Below are 20,787 nucleotides of genomic sequence, written 5' to 3' on the forward strand. Positions count from 1 at the left end.
CTGTCCCTGGGAGCAGCCCTGCCATGGCCAGCTTTGGGCTAGGCCTCCTGGTGCTGCTGCTGACCACCCACCCTGAACCCTCGAAGGCTCAGCACTGGTCCCACAGCTGGCACCCTGAAGGAAAGCAAGCCTCCAGCTCACTCCATGACCCCCAACATACTCCTGGGCCCCCAGGTGAGTTGAAGGGTCTCCCCAGCCTAAGTGAGAAGAAGAAGGTGCTGGCTGGGGCTCTTTCATCTACCTCAAGCCTTGGGTGGAGGTGGGGAGGGCAGGCTGCAGCCTCAGTTCCCTTCTAAGGAAGGGTTCTGGGCACTGCAGCTCACAGCCCAGACCAAATTGTCCCCAGCCTCCCAAGCGATGTTCTGGCTCCCCATAAGGACAGTGTGCCCAGGGAAAGTAGGACCATGGCCCGGTGGCTCCTCTGCAGGAAGCAGCACCTGGTGCAGACACTGCTGGTAAGTAGAGTGAAAGGCCCCCAGCGTTGGCCACTAGGGGCCAGCTAAGAACTGGCTGGGGGTGAGGGAGAATGATACACCACTGAGTTATTTATTTATTTTTGGCTGCCTTGGGTCTTTTTTGCTGTGTGCGGGATTTCTCTAGTTGCGGCGAAGGGGGGCTACTCTTCATTGCAGTGCGCAGGCTTCTCACTGTGGTGGCTTCTCGTTGCGGAGCACAGGCTCTAGGCGCACGGGCCTCAGTAGTTGTGGCACATGGGCTCAGTAGTTGTGGCTCGCGGGCTCTAGAGCGCAGGCTCAGTAGTTGTGGCTCGCGGGCTTAGCTGCTCCGCAGCATGTGGGATCTTCCCGGACCAGGGCTCGAACCCGTGTCCCCTGCACTGGCAGGCGGATTCTTAACCACTGCGCCACCAGGGAAGCCCCAATCCTAGACAATTTATGATGAAATACTATGTTCGATTAAAGTAAAAGATTAGAAGTCACTAGTGGACTAGAAGGAGGTACTAGAAACTTCCATAAATAAGACAGTGGCGGCTGTGAAGTCCCCTAGGCTTCTAGACAGCCAAGTGAAGCCAATGTGGCTCAAGGTGGGCAGGCCCACAGCCAGTGGAAAGAGGTGAGGGGTGCGACCTCACACTCAGCAGTACGGCCCCGATAACCAGGTGGTCATTGATACGTGCACTGGGAATGACTCAGTGATTGCAGAGCTCCCCAAGGCCAATAGCAGAAGATAGGTGTAGGGAGATGGTTTATTATTTTGCAAATTGTATTTTAAAGTGCACCATGGGAGCACGATAACTAAAGGAGAAAGCGTAAATTCCTATAAGGCAAGACCTTATCGCCTAATTTCAGTCGGTGTGAGCTCCGGTTTTTAGATATCAGATGGGCAACGCCCGTTAGCACAATGAGCTAGAGAACCCGCAGGCTGGGTCTTCTAGGAGGCTAGCGGGCGTCCGCAGGACGTGGGAGCCGCAACACCGGCCGTCGGCCAATCCTGCGCAGCGAGGCCAAGCCGGTAGGCGAGGGAAGAGGAGGGGGAGGGTAAGGCCGCAGCTCGGCGGTCAGGTGACCAGAGCGTCCGGGGGAATGATCGCCCCCTCCTCCCGCAGACCCGACCCCGAGCGCCGCGCCCCGCTGCCCTCCAGTAAAGGTGTGAGGTCCCTGAAGTTGTTGCATCCCTTGTCCCCTCTCTCTCCACTGAGACCCTTCCCCGGGTGGGGGCTGGAGGGATGCAGGCCGGAACCCGGCCCCGCAGAGAGGACACAGCCAGGTTCCGGGGGGCGGGGGCGGACGCAAATGTCAGCGGGCAACAGAGGGTGGGGGCGGAGCCCGCGGACTACGCGTCCCGTGATGCCCCGCGGCCACTTCCGGGCCCCCGTAATGCCCTGCGGCGTGCCGGACGCTGGGCGGTCTGGCCATGCTTCGCACGCTGAGCGCCCGGGGCGCGCGGCCCATGGGCCGGCCCCCAGCCCCGTTTCTGCTCCCCGTGCGCTGCCGCAAGACCCGCCACGACCCGCCGGCCAAGTCCAAGGTCGGGCGCGTGGCGACCCCCCCCGCTGTGGATCCTGCGGAATTCTTCGTGCTGACGGAGCGTTACCGTCAGTACCGCCAGACGGTGCGCGCCCTCAGGTGTGTGTGACGGAGGGGGAGGCGGTGCCGTCCGGCGTGTGTGTTAGGGCGGGCGGGCGAAGAGAGTGCCGACCTTGGGCGCGTCTCCGTCCAGGCTGGAGTTCGTGTCCGAGGTGCGCAAGAAGGTGCACGAGGCCCGGGCCGGGGTCCTGGCAGAGCGCAAGGCACTGGAGGACGCCGCTGAGCACCGCGAGCTGATGGCCTGGAACCAGGCGGAGAACCAGCGGCTGGGCGAGCTGCGGTGAGTGGGGCGGGAGGCGGGGCGGGGCCGCCTTGCCGGCCCGGAGACACCCAGCCACGCTCAACCTCGGCCTCTCACTCCTCCCAGGATGGCCAGGCTGCGGCAGGAGGCGCGGGAGCAGGAGCGGCGGCAGGCGGAGGAGGAGGCCCGGCAGGCCCGAGAGGCGCAGGCTTGGGCGCAGCTCAAGGAGCGTGAGGTGCTGCAGCTGCAGGTGGGCCGTGTCTCCAGAGGGTGGGGCTGCAGGCCGCGAACTCCGCCGGTGCCGCGAGTCCTGCGCGCAGCCAGGTGGGGGAGGTGGGGCCCGGCTACATGCAGAGGGAAGAGAGTAGCCTTGAGTCTTGACACGGGGTTAGCAAGTGAGGATTTGGAAGAGGAGGCGTGCAGGGAGAGTGCCTGTCAGGCGTGAAGACCCGGAGGTGAGAGTTGACACTGCAGTGTTCACGTGGCTAGCCGCTGTCTGTGAGACTGGCCCCCGCGTTCCCCAAGGAGTTTATATTTTGCCGTGAGGGTGGGAAAGTCACCGAAGGGTTTAAACATTTTGGCCTGGGATGGCAGGTGTGAGACTTAAAAGCAGGGAGACCAGTTAGAAGTGATCCAGCGAGAATGAATGAGGCTTGAGTTAAAGTGAAGGACAGTTTGAGAGACATTGAGAGATCTAGGCAATATTGAGAGACTGATTCCACCCAGTGAATTGTCACAGCTGGTGTGTCTGGGTTTTGGCCGAAGTGTCCAGGGGAGGATTGTCTAAGAGAACTGAATGTGGCAAAGCTGCCTGATGTTCTTCCACTGGAAGGTCAGCGGGGTGCTCAGAGAAGACCTGGGCTGCAGACATCTTTCCCACAGGAGAGCTGGAGCCCCTCCCTCAGTGGGCTAAAGGCTAGCAGGCATGTTCTGAGGGCTCCCATTCAGCTGGCCTTCTCTCTTCCAATAGGAGGAGGCAAAAAACTTCATCACCCGAGAGAACCTGGAGGCGCGGGTGGAAGAAGCGTTGGACTCCCCCAAGAGCTACAATTGGGCCATCACCAGAGAGGGGCTGGTGGTCAGGCCACAGCACAAGGGCTCCTGAGGGCCCAGTAAGGACAGTGCCCACCCAGGGACCGTGGGGGTGGGGGGATTGGGCCTGATCTGGAATAAAGCAGTTGTTTCTTATGAAGGAGGAGGCTCTACGTATTCCAGTGCAGCCTTCACTTTTGGGCCTCAGCACCCACCACTTGGTCAGAAACTCCACACACACAGTGCCCTGTTCTGCACCCATGTACAACTCTTAGCAAAACACCAGACCTTAGAAGTTTCCATCTCACAGAGGAGCATAGTCCCCTCGGCAGCCAGGTCATCTCCTGAGTATCCTCAAGGTCAGTGGTTGGCATGTTGCAGTCCTTGGGCCAAATCTGACCTATTGCTTCTTTTTGTAAATAAAGTGTATTGGAACACAGCCACAGCTATTCATTGACTGCTTTCACACTACAATGGCAGAGATGAGCAGGTGCAACAGAGACCTTATGACTTGCAAAGTCTAAAATATTGTTATGTGCCTTTTTAAATTGAAATATAGTTGATTTACAATATTTTGTTAGTTTCAGGTGTACAGCAGAGTGATTCAGTTATACATATACATCTTTTTTTAGATTCCTTTCCATTATAGGTTATTACAAGATAATATAGTTCCCTGTGCTGTACAGTAGGCCCTTGCTGGTTATCTGTTTTATATATAGTAATGTGTATATTTTAATCCCAAACTCCTAATTTAGCTGCCCCCCCCCCAATATATGACTTTTTTTTTTTTGGAGGGCCGCACCATGCGGCATGCAGAACTTCCCCTACCAGGGATCAGACCTGTGCCTCCTGCAGTGGAAGTGCAGACTCTTAACCACTGGACCACCAGGGAAGTCCTATATGACTTCTTACAGAAAAAGTTTGTTGACCCCTGATCTAGGGCTTTCAGGCTCCAGCAAGGAGCAGGTATCGCCGAGTAACTGAGCCACAAAGTAGCCATTGGCCAAAGACCTGCTTCTGCTTGACCCTGAGTTTTGCTGGCCAGGGTCTGGTGTCCCCAAGACACAGAAGGCAACAAGACCCCATTTCTTCTGGTGGCCCTCTCCACCCTTGGCCTCGGTGACCCACATTTACCCTGGCAGTGCCAGCTTCGTTGGACCACACACCAGATTGGTGCTGGCAGAGGCTTGATTGACCTTTATAAGGTCAGTGTGGCTTGTCAAGCACTTGGAGCAAACCAGAAATACTTGTGATTAAAGTTCACAAGGTTGGGGACTTCCCTGGTGGTCCAGTGGGTAAAACTCTGTGCTCCCAATGGAGGGGGCCCGGGTTCAATCCCTGGTTGGGAATCTAGATCCTGCATGCATGCCATAGCTAAGAGTCCGCATGCCACAACTAAAGGATCCCGCAGGCCTCAACGAAGACCCGGTGCAGCCTAAATAAATAAATATTAAAATAAAATAAAGTTCACGAGGTTGAATAAGTGAGCATACAGATCCACAGCCCCTACTCAGGTGCAGGCCCTCCAAGAACATCCAGGGTGAGGAAGAGACATGTTTCTCTGAGCCAGAGCTTATGTCCCTTTGCCACCATTCACTGAACTTTGCCTAGATACCACCAGAGGAAAAAACAAAACAGAATCCTTGCTTCTTTCCCTAATTCCCATGTTGTAGATAGGACCTGAGACCCTCAAGAAATGAAAACCTTTTAGGGAATATGGGCAATCCCTCATGTTCAGGTAGGGAAGCAGGTAATAGAGATGCAAGCAAAGGGCCATGATTATCATAGTGCCTAGGACACAGTCCCCATCAGGGTATTGCATCCCTGAGGGCAATGGCCTCCCTCCTCAGGCTGGTAATAGCTCTTCCCTGGCACTGAGCCCAGGCACAGCACAGTGGAGTCCTGGATTTCAGGTGCTCAGCGTAATTTCTAGGGTGAGAGCTGATGGGCACACATTGTGGGCCATGGATTATGCCCACAGCCTTGGGCTTTGTTATGGTGAGGAGTGGGCCATCTGGTCCCCTGCAGAGGAAGACTTTGGTGAGCTTTCACATGGGACATTGAGCCTGCTTGGGGAAGTCCCTGCTCCTCTATCAGGATCCAGACAAGCCATCTGTCTTCAGGTACAGGAGACAGTGTCATACCTTCTTGAAACTCTGTCTTTGGGCTGTTTTTCCTTCACTGGTGTCCTGCATGGGGCTATAATTCCTTAGCATTCATTGCTGATAGCAGCATGTCATGCAGAGCTACCTGTAAGCCAAGCATGAACATTTTTGTTCTCCACCCACAGCCATCTTACTGGTTTTGGCACAAATAGGCAGTTTAGTAACTTCAGGGTTAATTCAAGCCTAATGTCATCTGTACCTGCATTTAATGGATTGTAAAGTGCTGCTAGGTGCACACGTAAGCTGTCAGATCATACCCAGTCCAGGTTGCAGAGTTACGTGGTGTCCCATGGAAGAATGCCTAATCTCCAGTAGAACCCTAATAGTTAACCTGATGGGCAGTCTTGCTCAGAAACACCAGGGTCTCTTCTGATTCTTACCTCAAGTTCCAAATACGGTTTGGATCTGCTACAGACAACGTGAGCTTGTACCTCCTAGAGAGAATCTTCTCTTGCTCAAGGCCCCACTTAGTAGTAGATTTGAGGGCTACCCAATAAATGCATTTGGAGCACAATACCCAAATGTAAATGCTTTCACCAAAATTTGAAGAGGCCTACCGTGCTTTGTGTACAATAGGGTAGAGAGGATGGGGACAAGTAGAATTTGTGTTTCACTTGTTGGGAGAGGTATGCTGACCCCCAAGAACTTGGTTGAGTGAGCACTTTTTTCCCAGGATTTATGTCCCCAGTCAAGCATAGGTGTTTTGGGAAGTTCCGTGGTGGTCCAGTGGTTAGGACTCGGCACTTTCACTGCTGTGGCACAGGTTCAATCCCTGGTTGGGCAGCTAAGATCCTGCAAGCCCCTGCAAGCCTCGTGGTATGGCCAGAAGAAAAAAGCATAGGTGTTTTACCAAAACACGCAGGATTCTTGCCACTTCCAGTTCTCTAGGAAAAGCAGCATGACATCAGCGAAGTGGGCCACCATGATGTCCTTGGGGTGGGTGGTCAGGGTCTTTAGGATTGGACTGTGCAGAGTTATTCACCTCTTGGGCTGGGTTGTGGTGATATACTGCTGCCAGGGCAAGGCATACTGCTAGTAGTAGTCCAGGTGGACAGAAAAGAATGTATTTGCCACGTGAATGGGTGCCGGGTGCCTCTGTCTGTTCCGTCAAGGAGACCACCTAGACCTCAGTAAGCCTGAAGTCATTCCCCATATTTTTGCAGTATACTTTAAATTTTCTGTGTGTATCCAATGTTCCCTGAAATCTTTGGGAAATTTCCCCCTGAACTTAACCCTGTGGTTATTTTCCTGACACAAGTACAGAAGTGAAATGGATACCTAGGAAGCAAGCCTAGTTGACTGCTAAAATGAGGGCAATTCTGAATTCTGGCAGGAAGAGTCAAGCTTGGAACTCTTTTTCCTTCCCAGATAGGAAATCAAAAGCGATATTTGCAATCCCAAATCCTGAGACAAACAGGCATTTCTCCTGAGGGGTGCTTCGATGATTATTTCCTCAGTGCAGGTAAATGCATAAGCCATGAATGTGAACATCCATGTCTGGGTAAATTCATAGTGCAGTTTACAAAGCCTTGAGATCAAGAACATGTAAGGAAGAACACCATACTGCCACGGGGCCCAATAAAGTGACATAAAGAAAGGCAGAGCTGCATAAGCCCCACCCTCACCAGTACTCTACAGTGGCTCTGTGGGTCACTGATATCTAATAATCTTCCACCATTCTTTGGGCATTTTCCCTCGCTGAGGGAAATGTTATGTTCACACTCATTTTTTTAATGCTGGCTCATGCAGGAGAAAATGGTCTGAGAGTGGGACTTTGTGTCTGGGAAACCCATAACTGAGGTATAAACGTCAACCATGACTATTGCACCTTTGCCTGTCACTGCCAGAGCCAAGCCCACAAGTGCTGGTGCTGGCTGACCCGTTGCTGCTGCTGCTGGAACTGCAGTGCCTGTGCAGGAAGGAACCCAGGAGCCACACTTAACCACCTCCACTGCTGCTGCAGCTGCCAGAAGTACCAGAAGCTGAGGGGAAATGTGGATTTGCCCTTCCTCTGGCTTTAAAAACAAATCTTTTGTCAGTCACTCCTATGTTACTGTCATAATGGAAGACAGCTGGCAAGGAAGGCTGGGAAATGTGTGCAGGCCTCCAGCCCCCTGTGGATCTGAGAGCTATGGATGAATAACTGGTACAAACCAATTTTTTTAGAAGCACTGTTTCTCACAACTTACAGTATTTAGAATGGTATAGGCAGAATTGTTTTATGGGGACTTCTTTAAAATAAGGCGAAATGAAATTTGAGACAGTCATATATTTTGGCAATCAGGGATTCATACTTTCTGAAATTCTGCAAAAATTATCAATAGCAACAAACAGCATATCACTAGCTTGTTTTTTAATCTGAAAAATGTGATACTTTCAAATATAGTTTTGTCTAAAAACATATAGTTTAATTCTAACTTTTAATAATAGACAAATTTTATTTGTCAAGAAGAGTTTCATGTAAAATATCTCCAAATTATTGTTTGGCAAAGGTCATTAAAATACATATTTTTGAAAACAGCAGTTTGTAAGCAGCTGTTCTATATACATCTCTTTTATCATCATTTATCAGAATTGTCACTTCTTTGTGTGAGACACATGGTTTTTTCCCTCTGAATATTTTATTGCTGCCTGTGACATTCAGCACTTCGGAAATTTTTTTAAATGACAAATTTCCCAGACAACATATGGACTGGAAGAAGATACTTGCAAACGATGTGACCAACAAAGGCTTAATTTCCGAAGTATACAAACAGCTCATACAACTCAATATCAAAAAGAAAAGACAACCCCACCAAAAAATGGGCAGAAAAGTTAAGTATACATTTCTCCAAAGAAGACATACAGAAGACCAACAGGCGTATGAAAAGATGCTGAGCATTGCTAATTATTAGAGAAATGCAAATCAAAAGTACAATGAGGGATCACCTCATACTGGTCAGAATGGCCATCATCAAAAAGTCTACAAATAAATCACTCAGCCCATAGTAGTCCTTCAATAAATCATCATTCCCCCACATTAAAAAAAAAAAAAGTCTACAAATAATAAATGCTGGAGAGCGTGTGGAGAAAAGGGAATCGTCCTACGCTGTTGGTGGGAATGTAAATTGATGTAGCCACTATGGAGAACAGTATGGAGATTACTTAAAAAACTAAAAATAGGGTTGCCGTATGATCCAGCAATCCCACTCCTGGGTGTATATCTGCAAAAGATGAGAACTCTAATTAGAAAAGATACATGCACCCCAATGTTCATAGCAGCACTATTTACGATCTCCAAGACACGGAAGCAACCTAAGTGTCCATCAACAGATGAATGGATAAAGAAGATGTGGTGTACATATACAATGGACTATTACTCAGCCATAAAAAAGAATGAAATAATGCCATTTGCAGCAATATGGATGTACCTAGAGATTATCATTCTAGGTGAAGTAAATCAGACAAAGACAAATATATGATATCACATATGTAGAATCAAAAAAATGATGCAAATGAACTTATTTACAGAACAGAAACAGACTCAGACATAGAAAGCAATCTTATGGTTACCAAAGGGGAAAGGTCAGGGGGAGGGATAAATTGGGAGTTTGGGATTAACAGGTACACACTACTCTACATAAAATAACCAACAACAACAACAAAAAATAACCAAGGACCTACTATATAGCACAGGGAACTATATTCAATATCTTGTAAAAAACCTACAATGAAAAAGAATTTATATATATATATGTGTATATATATGTGTGTGTGTGTGTGTGTATATATATATATATATATATATATATATATATATATATATCTGAATCACTTTGCTGTACACCTGAAACTAACAACATTGTAAATCAACTATACTTCAATAAAAAAATAAAAAATAAAGTTATATAGCCAATAATAACAATTTCCAGTATTTCAGTTACTTCCTGACCTGGCAAAATTTAAGTTTTTGTTTTTGGATGATCTTTGCAAGTGGAATAACTGCTCCAGAAAACTAATTTGGGGATGACTTGAGCTGATTGAGTCACACCTTGTGGCTTCTGGGACCCTTTTGTGAGTTTATAGTAGAAATTAAAAATCTCTAAGAGATATGGGAGTGTTTGCATGATTTCCCTGCTCACTGCTTCAATCCAGAAATCCATATGAATAAGTTAAAAATAGAGAAAGCATGGTGAGAGGCTACGTAGCTTAGTGGTTACAAACCTGGTGCAATCTGCCTGGATTTGAATCCTAGCTCCCCTTCATACTACTTTGTTCCCAATGTCTTTGGGAACATTTCTTAGTCTCTCTATGCCTCAGTTTCCTCAAAAGTAAAATAGGAATAATACTGATATCTACATATAAGATTATTGTAATTAAATGAGACATTCATGTAAAGCTAAAGTTCAGTGCTTGGGACTTAGTAGGTGCTCAATACATGTTAAATGCTATTTTTTTTAATTTATTTATTTTATTTATTTATGTTGGCTGTGTTGGGTCTGTGTTGCGCGTGGGCTTTCTCTAATTGCGGCAAGCGGGGGCTACTCTTCATTGCAGTGCGCGGGCTTCTCATTGTGGTGGCTTCTCTTGCTGCAGAGCACGGGCTCTAGGCGCGTGGGCTTCAGTAGTTGCAGCATGTGGGCTCAGTAGTTGTGGCTCACGGGCTCTAGAGCACAGGCTCAGTAGTTGTGGCGCACGAGCTTAGTTGCTCCGCGGCATGTGGGATCTTCCCAGACCAGGGATCGAACCCGTGTTCCCTGCACTGGCAGGCGGATTCTCAACCACTGAGCCACCAGGGAAGCCCCTAAATGCTATTTTTAAATGAAACTAGAGAATGGCCTTAAACTCATACCACGAACTAAAACAATATGGTGATTCCTCAAAAGAATTACATGCCAAATACAGTAAAATTGGGAATCAATTGCCGGAGGAAGCCAAGATCCACTCTGCAGCTGCCCCTACCTCCAGCAGAGGGCAGCCTCACCAAGACAGTGACAGGGCCTTCAAAAGTTGGTAAATTTGACTACATTATTTTTACAAAGAAATGAAAGAAGGAAGGGCATCAGGAACCTAGGTAGTTGTTCTCTCAGTCTGTTTCCTCTAACATCACTCTCTGTCTCTTAAATCTGTTGGTCTCTGTACATTTGCAGTCTGCCTCTCTCTGTCTCTCATTTGAAAGTGAGTTGCAGCCATCACACTTTATCTCTAAACATTTACACATATATCATTTCAGAACAAGGTCATTTTCCAAAATAACTCTAATGTTATTATCTACCCAAGAAATCAACTCCCTATTTCCCCCTCCTTCGAGCCTCTGACAACTACCATTCTACTTTCTGTCTCTATGAATTTGACTATTCTAGATATCTCATATAAGTGAAATCATGCAGTATTTGTCTTTTTTGTGACTGGCTTGTTCACTTAGCATGGTGTCTTCAAGGTTTATCCATGTTGCATCATGTGTCAGAATTTCCTTTCTTTTTTTTTTTTTTTTTCTTTTCGGGCCATGCCACGCAGCTTGTGGGATCTTAGTTCCCTGACCAGGGATCGAACCCAGGCCCAGCAGTAAAAGCACCAAGTCCTAACCACTGGACTGCTGGGGAATTCCCTCCTTCCTTTTTAAAAAAGGTCACACTGATCATTGAAATACAATGATATTCCTTTGTATGTATATACCACATTTTGTTTACCCATTCATCCACCCATGGACACTTAGGTGGCTTCCACCTTTTGGCTATTGTGAATAATGTTGCTATGGACATGGGTATACAAATATCTCTTCAAGACCATGCTTTCAATTCTTTTGGATATATACCCCGAAGTAGAATTGCTGGATCATATGGGAATTTTATTTTTAATTTTTTGAGGAATCACCATACTATTTTCCATGGCAGCTGTACCCTTTTACATTCCCACCAATAGTGCACAAAGATTCGTTTGTCTACATCCTTGCCAACACGTTATTTTCTGTTTTTGTTTTTGTTTGGTTGGTTGATTTTGATAGATCCCAATGGGTGTCTCATTGTGATTTTTATTTGAATTTTTTAGTTTTGATGAAGCCTAGATTATCAATTTTTTTTCTTTCATGGGTCATGCTTTTGGTGTCATATCTAAGACTCATTACCTAATCACAGGCAATAAACATTTTTTTCTACTATTCTAAAAGTTTGATAGTCTTCAGTTTTACATTTAGATCTATAATCCATGTCAGTTAATATTTGTATAAGGTGTGAAGTTTAAGTCAAGTTTCATTATTTTACATATGATATCTAGTATTTCTTGAACCACTTGTTGAAAAGACTAGCTTTTCTCCTTTGAATTGCCTTTGAACGTTTGTCAAAAATCAACTGAACTTGGGACTTCCCTCGTGGCGCAGTGGTTAAGAATCCGCCTGCCAATGCAGGGGACATGGGTTCGAGCCCTGGGCCAGGAGGGTCTCACATGCTGTGGAGCAACTGAGCCCATGCGCCACAACTACTGAGCCTGCACTCTAGAGCCTGCAAGCCACAACTACTGAGCCCATGAGCCACAACTACTGAGCCCGCATGCCACAACTGCTGAAGCCCACATGCCTAGAGCCCATGCTCTGCAACAAAGAGAAGCCACCACAATGAGAAGCCCACACACCGCATTGAAGAGTAGCCCCCGCTCACTGCAACTAGAGAAAGCCCACGTGCAACAACGAAGACCCAACACAACCATAAATAAATAAATAAATAAATAAATAAATAAATAAATAAATAAATAAATAAATAAACTGACTTTGTCAGTTTCCTGGTTTTGGGTTATGTAAAACACTATCAATGGGGGATCTTGAGGGAAGCTGCGTAAAAGGTATAGGTTAAATCTCTGTATTATTTTTTGCAACTTTTTGTGAGTCTTTAAATATTTTAAAATACAGTATTTGAAAAATCAGTTGGCCATATTTGTGTGGACCTATTTTTAGATTCTCTATTATGTCCCCCTGGTCTATATGTCTTGATTATTGTAACTTTATGGTAATTCTTAAAATCAGGTAGTATGATTCCTCCACCTTTATTCTTCTTTTACCAAATTGTTTTGGCTATTCCAGTTCCTTTGCTTTCCATTTGAATTTTATATTCAGCTTGTCTGTATTTACAAAAATTCCTGCTGGAATTTTGATTAAAGTTGTAATATTGTTTTATCAATTAGATATTATTTTATGACCCACAGTATAGTCTGTTGGTCAATGTGTTCCATGTGCTTTTGTAAAGAATGTATATTTTAAACAAGTTAGGACACAAATGACCCTATCTACGAAACAGAGACAGACTCACAGACATAGAGAACAGACTTGTGGTTGCCAAGGGAAAGGGGGTTAGGGGAGGGATGGAGTGGGAGTTTGGGGTTAGCAGACATAAGCTATTATATATAGAATGGATAAACAACAAGGTCCTATTATATAGCACAGAGAACTATATTCAATATCCTGTGATAAACCATAATGGAAAAGAATATTAAAAAAAGAATGTATATATATGGATAACTGAATCACTTTGCTGTATAGCAGAAATTAACACATTGTAAATCAACTATACTTCAATAAAAAGCAACAACAAAAACAAGGACCTACTGTATAGCACAGGGAACTATATTCAATGTCTTGTAAGAATCTGAAAAAGTGTATATATATATATATATATATATGAATCACTTTGCTATACACCTGAAGCTAACACAACGTTGTAACTTAACTATACTTCAATATTTTTAAGTGGTTAAAAGAAAATCCCAACAGGAATAAAAACAAAAAGAAAGAATGTGTATTTTGTTTTTGAGTGACGTGTATATTGTTTTTGAGTTAAGTATTGCAGAAATGTCAATTAGATCCAGCTGGTTGGTGGTGCAGTTCAGTTCTGTATCCTTGTTGATTTTCTGTCTACTACTATCAATTACTGAGAGTGGACTATTAAAGTCTTTGATTATAATTGTGGATTTGTCTACTTCTCCTTTTAGTTCTGTTAGTTTTTGCTTCGTGTATTGTTACTGAGTCCAAGCTTGCTCTGCTTGCAGCACGACAAGCCAATAAATTGGGAGACGAGGTGTTGAGGCAAGGAATAGCATCTTCATTCAGAAAGCTGGCAGACCGAAAAGATGGCAGACTAGTGTACCCCAAAAACACGTCTTATCAGGGTCTGGATGCCAGTTTCTCTTATAGAACAGAGAGGGGGAAGAGGTGAGGAAGTAAAGTAAAAAGACCATTTGTCAGGCTTCCCTGGTGGCGCAGTGGTTGAGAATCTGCCTGCTAATGCAGGGGACACGGGTTCGAGCCCCGGTCTGGGAAGATCTCACATGCCGCGGAGCAACTATGCCCATGAGCCACAACTACTGAGCCTGCGCATCTGGAGCCTGTGCTCCGCAACGAGAGGCCGCGATAGTGAGAGGCCCGTGCACCGCAATGAAGAGTAGCCCCCGCTTGCCACAACTAGAGAAAGCCCTCGCACAGAAACAAAGACCCAACACAGCCAAAAATAAATAAATGAATTAAAAAAAAAAACAAAACACCATTTGTCTTGCAAAATCTCCTCCCTCAGCCCGCATGGGGAGGAGATGTGTTAATTTCTTCTTTTCTGCAGCCATTCACAGGTGGGCAGGGTCAGAATGTCTCTCTGTGAGCTGAACAAAGGCCTTCTAGTTTAATAGGCAGAGGGGCAGGGTTCCCTGTGGCAGGCCATTTTGTATGCTTACAGCTATAGACAATGATTATAATAATAACAAAAGCAACGAAAAGCAAAGGTTAAAGTAAAGGAAACAGGCATTAACCAAGATGGCGGAGTAGAAGGACGTGCTCTCACTCCCTCTTGCGAGAGCACCAGAATCACAACTGGCTGCTGGACAATCATTGACAGGAAGACCCTGGACTTCACCAAGGAGGATACCCCACGTCCAAGGACAGAGGAGAAGCCACAGTGAGACGGTAGGAGGGGCGCAATCAGAGTAAAATCAAATCCCATAACTGCTGGGTGGGTGACTCACAGACTGGTGAACACTTATACCTCAGAAGTCCACCCACTGGAGTGAAGGTTCTGAGCCCCACGTCAGGCTTCCCAACCTGGGGGTCCGGCAACGGGAGGAGGAATTCCTAGAGAATCAGACTTTGAAGGCTAGTGGGAATTGATTGCAGGACTTCGACAGGACTGGGGGAAACAGAGACCCCACTCATGGAGGGCACACACAAAGTAGTGTGCGCATCGGGACCCAGGGGAAGGAGCAGTGACCCTGGGGGAGATTGAACCAGACCTACCTGCTGGTGTTGGGGGGGTCTCCTGCAGAGGCGGGGGGTGGCTCTGTTTCACCGTGGGGACAAGGACACTGGCAGCGGAGGTTCTGGGAAGTGCTCCTTGGCGTGAGCCCTCCCAGAGTCTGCCATTAACCCCACCAAAGAGCCCAGGTAGGCTCCAGTGTTGGGTTGCCTCAGGCAAAACAACCAACAGGGAGGGAACCCAGCCCCACCCATCAACAGTCAAGTGGATTAAAGTTTTACTGAGCTCTGACCACCATAGCAACAGTCAGCTCTACCCCCCACCAGAGCCTACCATCAAGCCTCTTAGATAGCCTCAACCACCAGAGGGCAGACAGCAGAAGCAAGAAAAACTACAATCCTGCAGCCTGTGGACCAAAAACCACAGTTACAGAAAGATAGACAAGATGAAAAGGCAGAGGGCTATGTACCAGATGAAGGAACAAGAAAAAACCCCAGAAAAACAACTAAATGAAGTGGAGATAGGCAACCTTCCAGAAAAAGAATTCAGAATAATGATAGTGAAGATGATCCAGGACCTCGGAATAAGAATGGAGGCAAAGATTGAGAAGATGCAAGAAATGATTAACAAAGACCTAGAAGAATTAAAGAACAAACAAACAGAGATGACCAATACAATAACTGAAATGAAAACTACACTAGAAGGAATCAATAGCAGAATAACTGAGGCAGAAGAACGGATAAGTGACCTGGAAGACAGAATGGTGGAATTCACTGCTGTGGAACAGAATAAAGAAAAAAGAATGAAAAGAAATGAAGACAACCTAAGAGACCTCTGGGACAACATTAAACGCAATAACATTCGCATTATAGGGGTCCCAGAAGGAGAAGAGAGAGAGAAAGGACCAGAGAAAATATTTGAAGAGATTATAGTTGAAAACTTCCCTAACATGGGAAAGGAAATAGCCACCCAAGTCCAGGAAGCGCAGAGAGTCCCATACAGGATAAACCCAAGGAGAAACACGCCGAGACACATAGTAATCAAAGTGGCAAAAATTAAAGACAAACAAAAATTATTGAAAGCAGCGAGGGAAAAATGACAAATAACATACAAGGGAACTCCCATAAGGTTAACAGCTGATTTCTCAGCAGAAATTCTACAAGCCAGAAGGGAGTGGCATGATATACTTAAAGTGATGAAAGGGAAGAACCTACAACCAAGATTACTCTACCCGGCAAGGATCTCATTTAGATTTGATGGAGAAATCAAAAGCTTTACAGACAAGCAAAAGCTACGAGAATTCAGCACCACCAAACCAGCTCTACAACAAATGCTAAAGGAACTTCTCTAAGTGGGAAACACAAGAGAAGAAAAGGACCTACAAAAACAAACCCAAAACAATTAAGAAAATGGTCATAGGAACATACATATCGATAATTACCTTAAACGTGAATGGATTAAATGCCCCAACCAAAAGGCATAGACTGGCTGAATGGATACAAAAACAAGACCCATATATATGCTGTCTACAAGAGACCCACTTTAGACCTAGGGACACATACAGACTGAAAGTGAGGGGATGGAAAAAGATATTCCATGCAAATGGAAATCAAAAGAAAGCTGGAGTAGCTATACTCATATCAGATAAAATAGACTTTAAAATAAAGAATGTTACAAGAGACAAGGAAGGACACTACATAATGATCAAGGGATCAATCCAAGAAGAAGATATAACAATTATAAATATATATGCACCCAACATAGGAGCACCTCAATACATAAGGCAACTGCTAACAGCTTTAAAAGAGGAAATCGACAGTAACACAATAATAGTGGGGGACTTTAACACCTCACTTACACCAATGGACAGATCATCCAAAATGAAAATAAATAAGGAAACAGAAGCTTTAAATGACACAATAGACCAGTTAGATTTAATTGATATATATAGGACATTCCATCCAAAAACAGCAGATTACACGTTCTTCTCAAGTGCGCACGGAATATTCTCCAGGATATATCACATCTTGGGTCACAAATCAAGCCTCAGCAAATTTAAGAAAATTGAAATCATACCACGCATCTTTTCAGACCACAACGCTATGAGATTAGAAATGAATTACAGGGAAAAAAAACGTTAAAAAGACAAACACATGGAGGCTAAACAATACGTTACTAAATAACCAAGAGATCACTGAAGAAATCAGAGAGGAAATCAAAAAATACCTAGAGACAAATGACAATGAAAACACGACGACCCAAAACCTATGGGATGCAGCAAAAGCAGTTCTAAGAGGGAAGTTTATAGCTATACAGGCCTACCTAAAGAAACAAGAAAAATCTCAAATAAACAATCTAACCTTACACCTAAAGAAACTAGAGAAAGAAAAACAAACAAAACCCAAAGTTAGCAGAAGGAAAGAAATCATAAAGATCAGAGCAGAAATAAATGAAATAGAAACAAAGAAAACAATAGCAAAGATCAATAAAACTAAAAGTTGGTTCTTTGAGAAGATAAACAAAATTCATAAGCCATTAGCCAGACTCATCAAGAAAAAGAGGGAGAGGACTCAAATCAATAAAATCAGAAATGAAAAAGGAGAAGTTGCAACAGACACCGCAGAAATACAAAGCATCCGAAGAGACTACTACAAGCAACTTTATGCCAATAAAATGGACAACCTGGAAGAAATGGACAAATTCTTAGAAAGGTATAACCTTCCAAGACTGAACCAGGAAGAAATAGAAAATATGAACAGCCCAGTCACAAGTAATGAAATTGAAACTGTGATTAAAAATCTTCCAACAAACAAAAGTCCAGGACCAGATGGCTTCACAGGTGAATTCTATCAAACACTTAGAGAAGAGCTAACACCTATCCTTCTCAAACTCTTCCAAAATATTGCAGAGGGAGGAACACTCCCAAACTCATTCTATGAGGCCACCATCACCCTGATACCAAAACCAGAAAAAGACTACAAAAAAAGAAAATTACAGACCAATATCACTGATGAATATAGATGCAAAAATCCTCAACAAAATACTAGCAAACAGAATCCAACAACACATTAAAAGGATCATACACCACGATCAAGTGGGATTTATCCCAGGGATGCAAGGATTCTTCAATATACGCAAATCAATCAATGTGATACACCATATTAACAAATTGAAGAATAAAAACCATATGATCATCTCAATAGATGCAGAAAAAGCTTCTGACAAAATTCAACACGCATTTCTGATAAAAACTCTCCAGAAAGTGGGCATAGAGGGAACCTACCTCAACATAATAAAGGCCATATATGACAAACCCACAGCAAACATCATTCTCAATGGTGAAAAACTGAAAGTATTTCCTCTAAGATCAGGAACAAGACAAGGATGTCCACTCTCACCACTATTATTCAACATAGTTCTGGAAGTCCTAGCCACGGCAATCAGAGAAGAAAAAGAAATGAAAGGGATACAAATTGGAAAAGAAGAAGTAAAAGTGTCACTGTTTGCGGATGAGATGATACTATACATAGAGAATCCTAAAGCTGCCACCAGAAAACTGCTAGAGCTAATTAATGAATATGGTAAAGTTGCAGGATACAAAATGAATGCACAGAAATCTCTTGCATTCCTATACACTAATGATGAAAAATCTGAAAGAAAAATTATGGAAACACTCCCATTTACCATTGCAACAAAAAGAATAAAATACCTAGGAATAAGCCTACCTAGGGAGACAAAAGACCTGTATGCAGAAAACTCTAAGACACTGATGAAAGAAATTAAAGATGATACCAACAGATGGAGAGATATACCATGTTCTTGGATTGGAAGAATCAACATTGTGAAAATGAGTATACTACCCAAAGCAATCTACAGATTCAATGCAATCCCTATCAAATTACCAATGGCATTTTTTACGGAGCTAGAACAAATCATCTTAAAATTTGTATGGAGTCACAAAAGACCCCAAATAGCCACAGCAGTCTTGAGGGGAAAAAAATGGAGCTGGAGGAATCAGACTCCCTGACTTCAGACTATACTACAAAGCTACAGTAATCAAGACAATATGGTACTGGCACAAAAACAGAAACATAGATCAATGGAACAAGATAGAAAGCCCAGAGATAAACCCACGCACCTATGGTCAACTAATCTATGACAAAGGAGGCAAAGATATACAATGAGAAAAGACAGTCTCTTCAATAAGTGGTGCTGGGAAAACTGGGCAGCTACATGTAAAAGAATGAAATTAGAACACTCCCTAACACCGTACACAAAAATAAACTCAAAATGGATTAGAGACCTAAATGTAAGACTGGACACTATAAAACTCTTGGAGGAAAACATAGGAAGAACACTCTTTGACATAAATCACAGCAAGATCTTTTTTGATCCACCTCCTAGAGTAATGGAAATAAAAACAAAAATAAACAAATGGGACCTAATGAAACTTCATAGCTTTTGCACAGCAAAGGAAACCATAAACAAGACGAAAAGACAACCCTCAGAATGGGAGAAAATATTTGCAAACGAATCAATGGACAAAGGATTAATCTCCAAAATATATAAACAGCTCATTCAGCTCAATATTAAAGAAACAAACACCCCAATCCAAAAATGGGCAGAAGACCTAAATAGACATTTCTCCAAAGAAGACATACAGATGGCCACGAAGCACATGAAAAGATGCTCAACATCACTAATTATTAGAGAAATGCAAATCAAAACTACAATGAGGTATCACCTCACTCCTGTTAGAATGGGCATCATCAGAAAATCTACAAACAACAAATGCTGGAGAGGGTGTGGAGAAAAGGGAACCCTCTTGCACTGTTGGTGGGAATGGAAATTGATACAGCCACTATGGAGAACAATATGGAAGTTCCTTAAAAAACTAAAAATAGAATTACCATATGACCCAGCAATCCCACTACTGAGCATATACCCAGAGAAAACCGTAATTCAAAAAGACACATGCACCCGAATGTTCATTGCAGCACTATTTACAATAGCCAGGTCATGGAAGCAACCTAAATGCCCATCAACAGACGAATAGATAAAGAAGTTGTGGTACATATATACAATGGAATATTACTCAGCCATAAAAAGGAACGAAATTGAGTCATTTGTTGAGAAGTGGATGGATCTAGAGACTGTCATACAGAGTGAAGTAAGTCAGAAAGAGAAAAACAAATATCGTATATTAACGCATGTATGTGGAACCTAGAAAAATGGTACAGATGAGCCGGTTTGCAGGGCAGAAGTTGAGACACAGATGTAGAGAATGGACATATGGACACCAAGGGGGGAAAACTGCGGTGGGGTGGGGATGGTGGTGTGCTGAATTGGGCGATTGGGATTGACATGTATACACTGATGTGTATAAAATTGATGCCTAATAAGAACCTGCAGTATAAAAAAACAAACAAACAAAACAACTAATACTAAACTTTCATTGGGTCATTTGTGTGGAAATATGTTAATATAAATGTTTCAGACATTACATGAAATTTCTAAAAATCTTATATTTGTATTTGTATGGAAATATGTATGGAAATATGTTAATATAAATGTTTCAGGGCTTCCCTGGTGGCGCAGTGGTTGAGAATCTGCCTGCCAATGCAGGGGACACGGGTTCGAGCCCTGGTCTGGGAGGATCCCACATGCTGCGGAGCAACTGGGCCCATGAGCCACAATTACTGAGCCTGAGCGTCTGGAGCCTCTGCTCTGCAACAAGAGAGGCCGCGATAGTGAGTGGCCCGCGCACCGCGATGAAGAGTGTCCCCCACTCGCCGCAACTGGAGAAAGCCCTCGCATAGAAACGAAGACCCAACACAGCCAAAAATAAAAATAGTAAATAAATAATAAATAAAAAAATTAAAAAAAAAAATGTTTCAGACATTACATGAAATTTCTAAAAATCTTATATGTTCTGGTATAATGTTATAAGTAATAATCCTAGTTATTACTTTAAAATGTATATCTCAGAAATAACTAATTTTCCTGTCAACTGCATTATTATGAACTTTCATCAAATCTTTAACTGTGGTCATTTTTAAGTCTTTTGTCATTTACAGACGGTTCTGGGTGTACTCTGATGC

The 20,787-nt window shown here is 44.1% G+C and overlaps 1 protein-coding gene and 1 long non-coding RNA gene across 3 annotated transcripts in view; one reads left to right on the plus strand and one right to left on the minus strand.

Annotated features, from left to right (window-relative positions):
* Positions 1-20,573, minus strand: part of LOC309644681 — a 236,613-nt gene extending 216,040 nt beyond the window's left edge. The window contains exon 1 of the long non-coding RNA XR_014254554.1: positions 8,131-20,573. This is a non-coding gene — a long non-coding RNA (uncharacterized lncRNA). The remainder of the gene's footprint in view (positions 1-8,130) is intronic.
* On the plus strand, positions 1,805-3,757 carry MRPS26 (mitochondrial ribosomal protein S26). Of its 2 annotated transcripts, none has more exons than XM_082428555.1 (4): positions 1,805-2,084; positions 2,179-2,325; positions 2,413-2,543; positions 3,263-3,757. In XM_082428555.1, the coding sequence occupies exons 1-4, from the start codon at positions 1,873-1,875 to the stop codon at positions 3,400-3,402; spliced, it is 630 nt and encodes a 209-aa protein (XP_082284681.1). In that variant the 5' UTR covers positions 1,805-1,872; the 3' UTR covers positions 3,403-3,757. The 2 variants fall into 2 exon arrangements, with proteins under 2 accessions (XP_082284681.1, XP_082284682.1); XM_082428556.1 differs by having other exon boundaries at positions 1,811-2,084; positions 2,413-2,536; positions 3,257-3,757.
* Positions 20,574-20,787: the final 214 nt, after the last annotated feature.

The sequence above is a fragment of the Balaenoptera physalus genome, assembly GCF_965194825.1.
Source record: "Balaenoptera physalus genome assembly, chromosome: 16".
In the NCBI taxonomy this organism is placed as follows: Eukaryota; Metazoa; Chordata; class Mammalia; order Artiodactyla; family Balaenopteridae; genus Balaenoptera; species Balaenoptera physalus.

Bases quoted from the DNA above. Each gene is read 5' to 3' on its own strand.
- MRPS26 (XM_082428555.1), top strand. From the start codon at position 1,873: ATGCTTCGCACGCTGAGCGCCCGGGGCGCGCGGCCCATGGGCCGGCCC. The intron at 2,085-2,178 runs GTGTGTGTGACG...GTCTCCGTCCAG, and splicing joins CAGACGGTGCGCGCCCTCAG to GCTGGAGTTCGTGTCCGAGG. The intron at 2,326-2,412 runs GTGAGTGGGGCG...CACTCCTCCCAG, and splicing joins CAGCGGCTGGGCGAGCTGCG to GATGGCCAGGCTGCGGCAGG.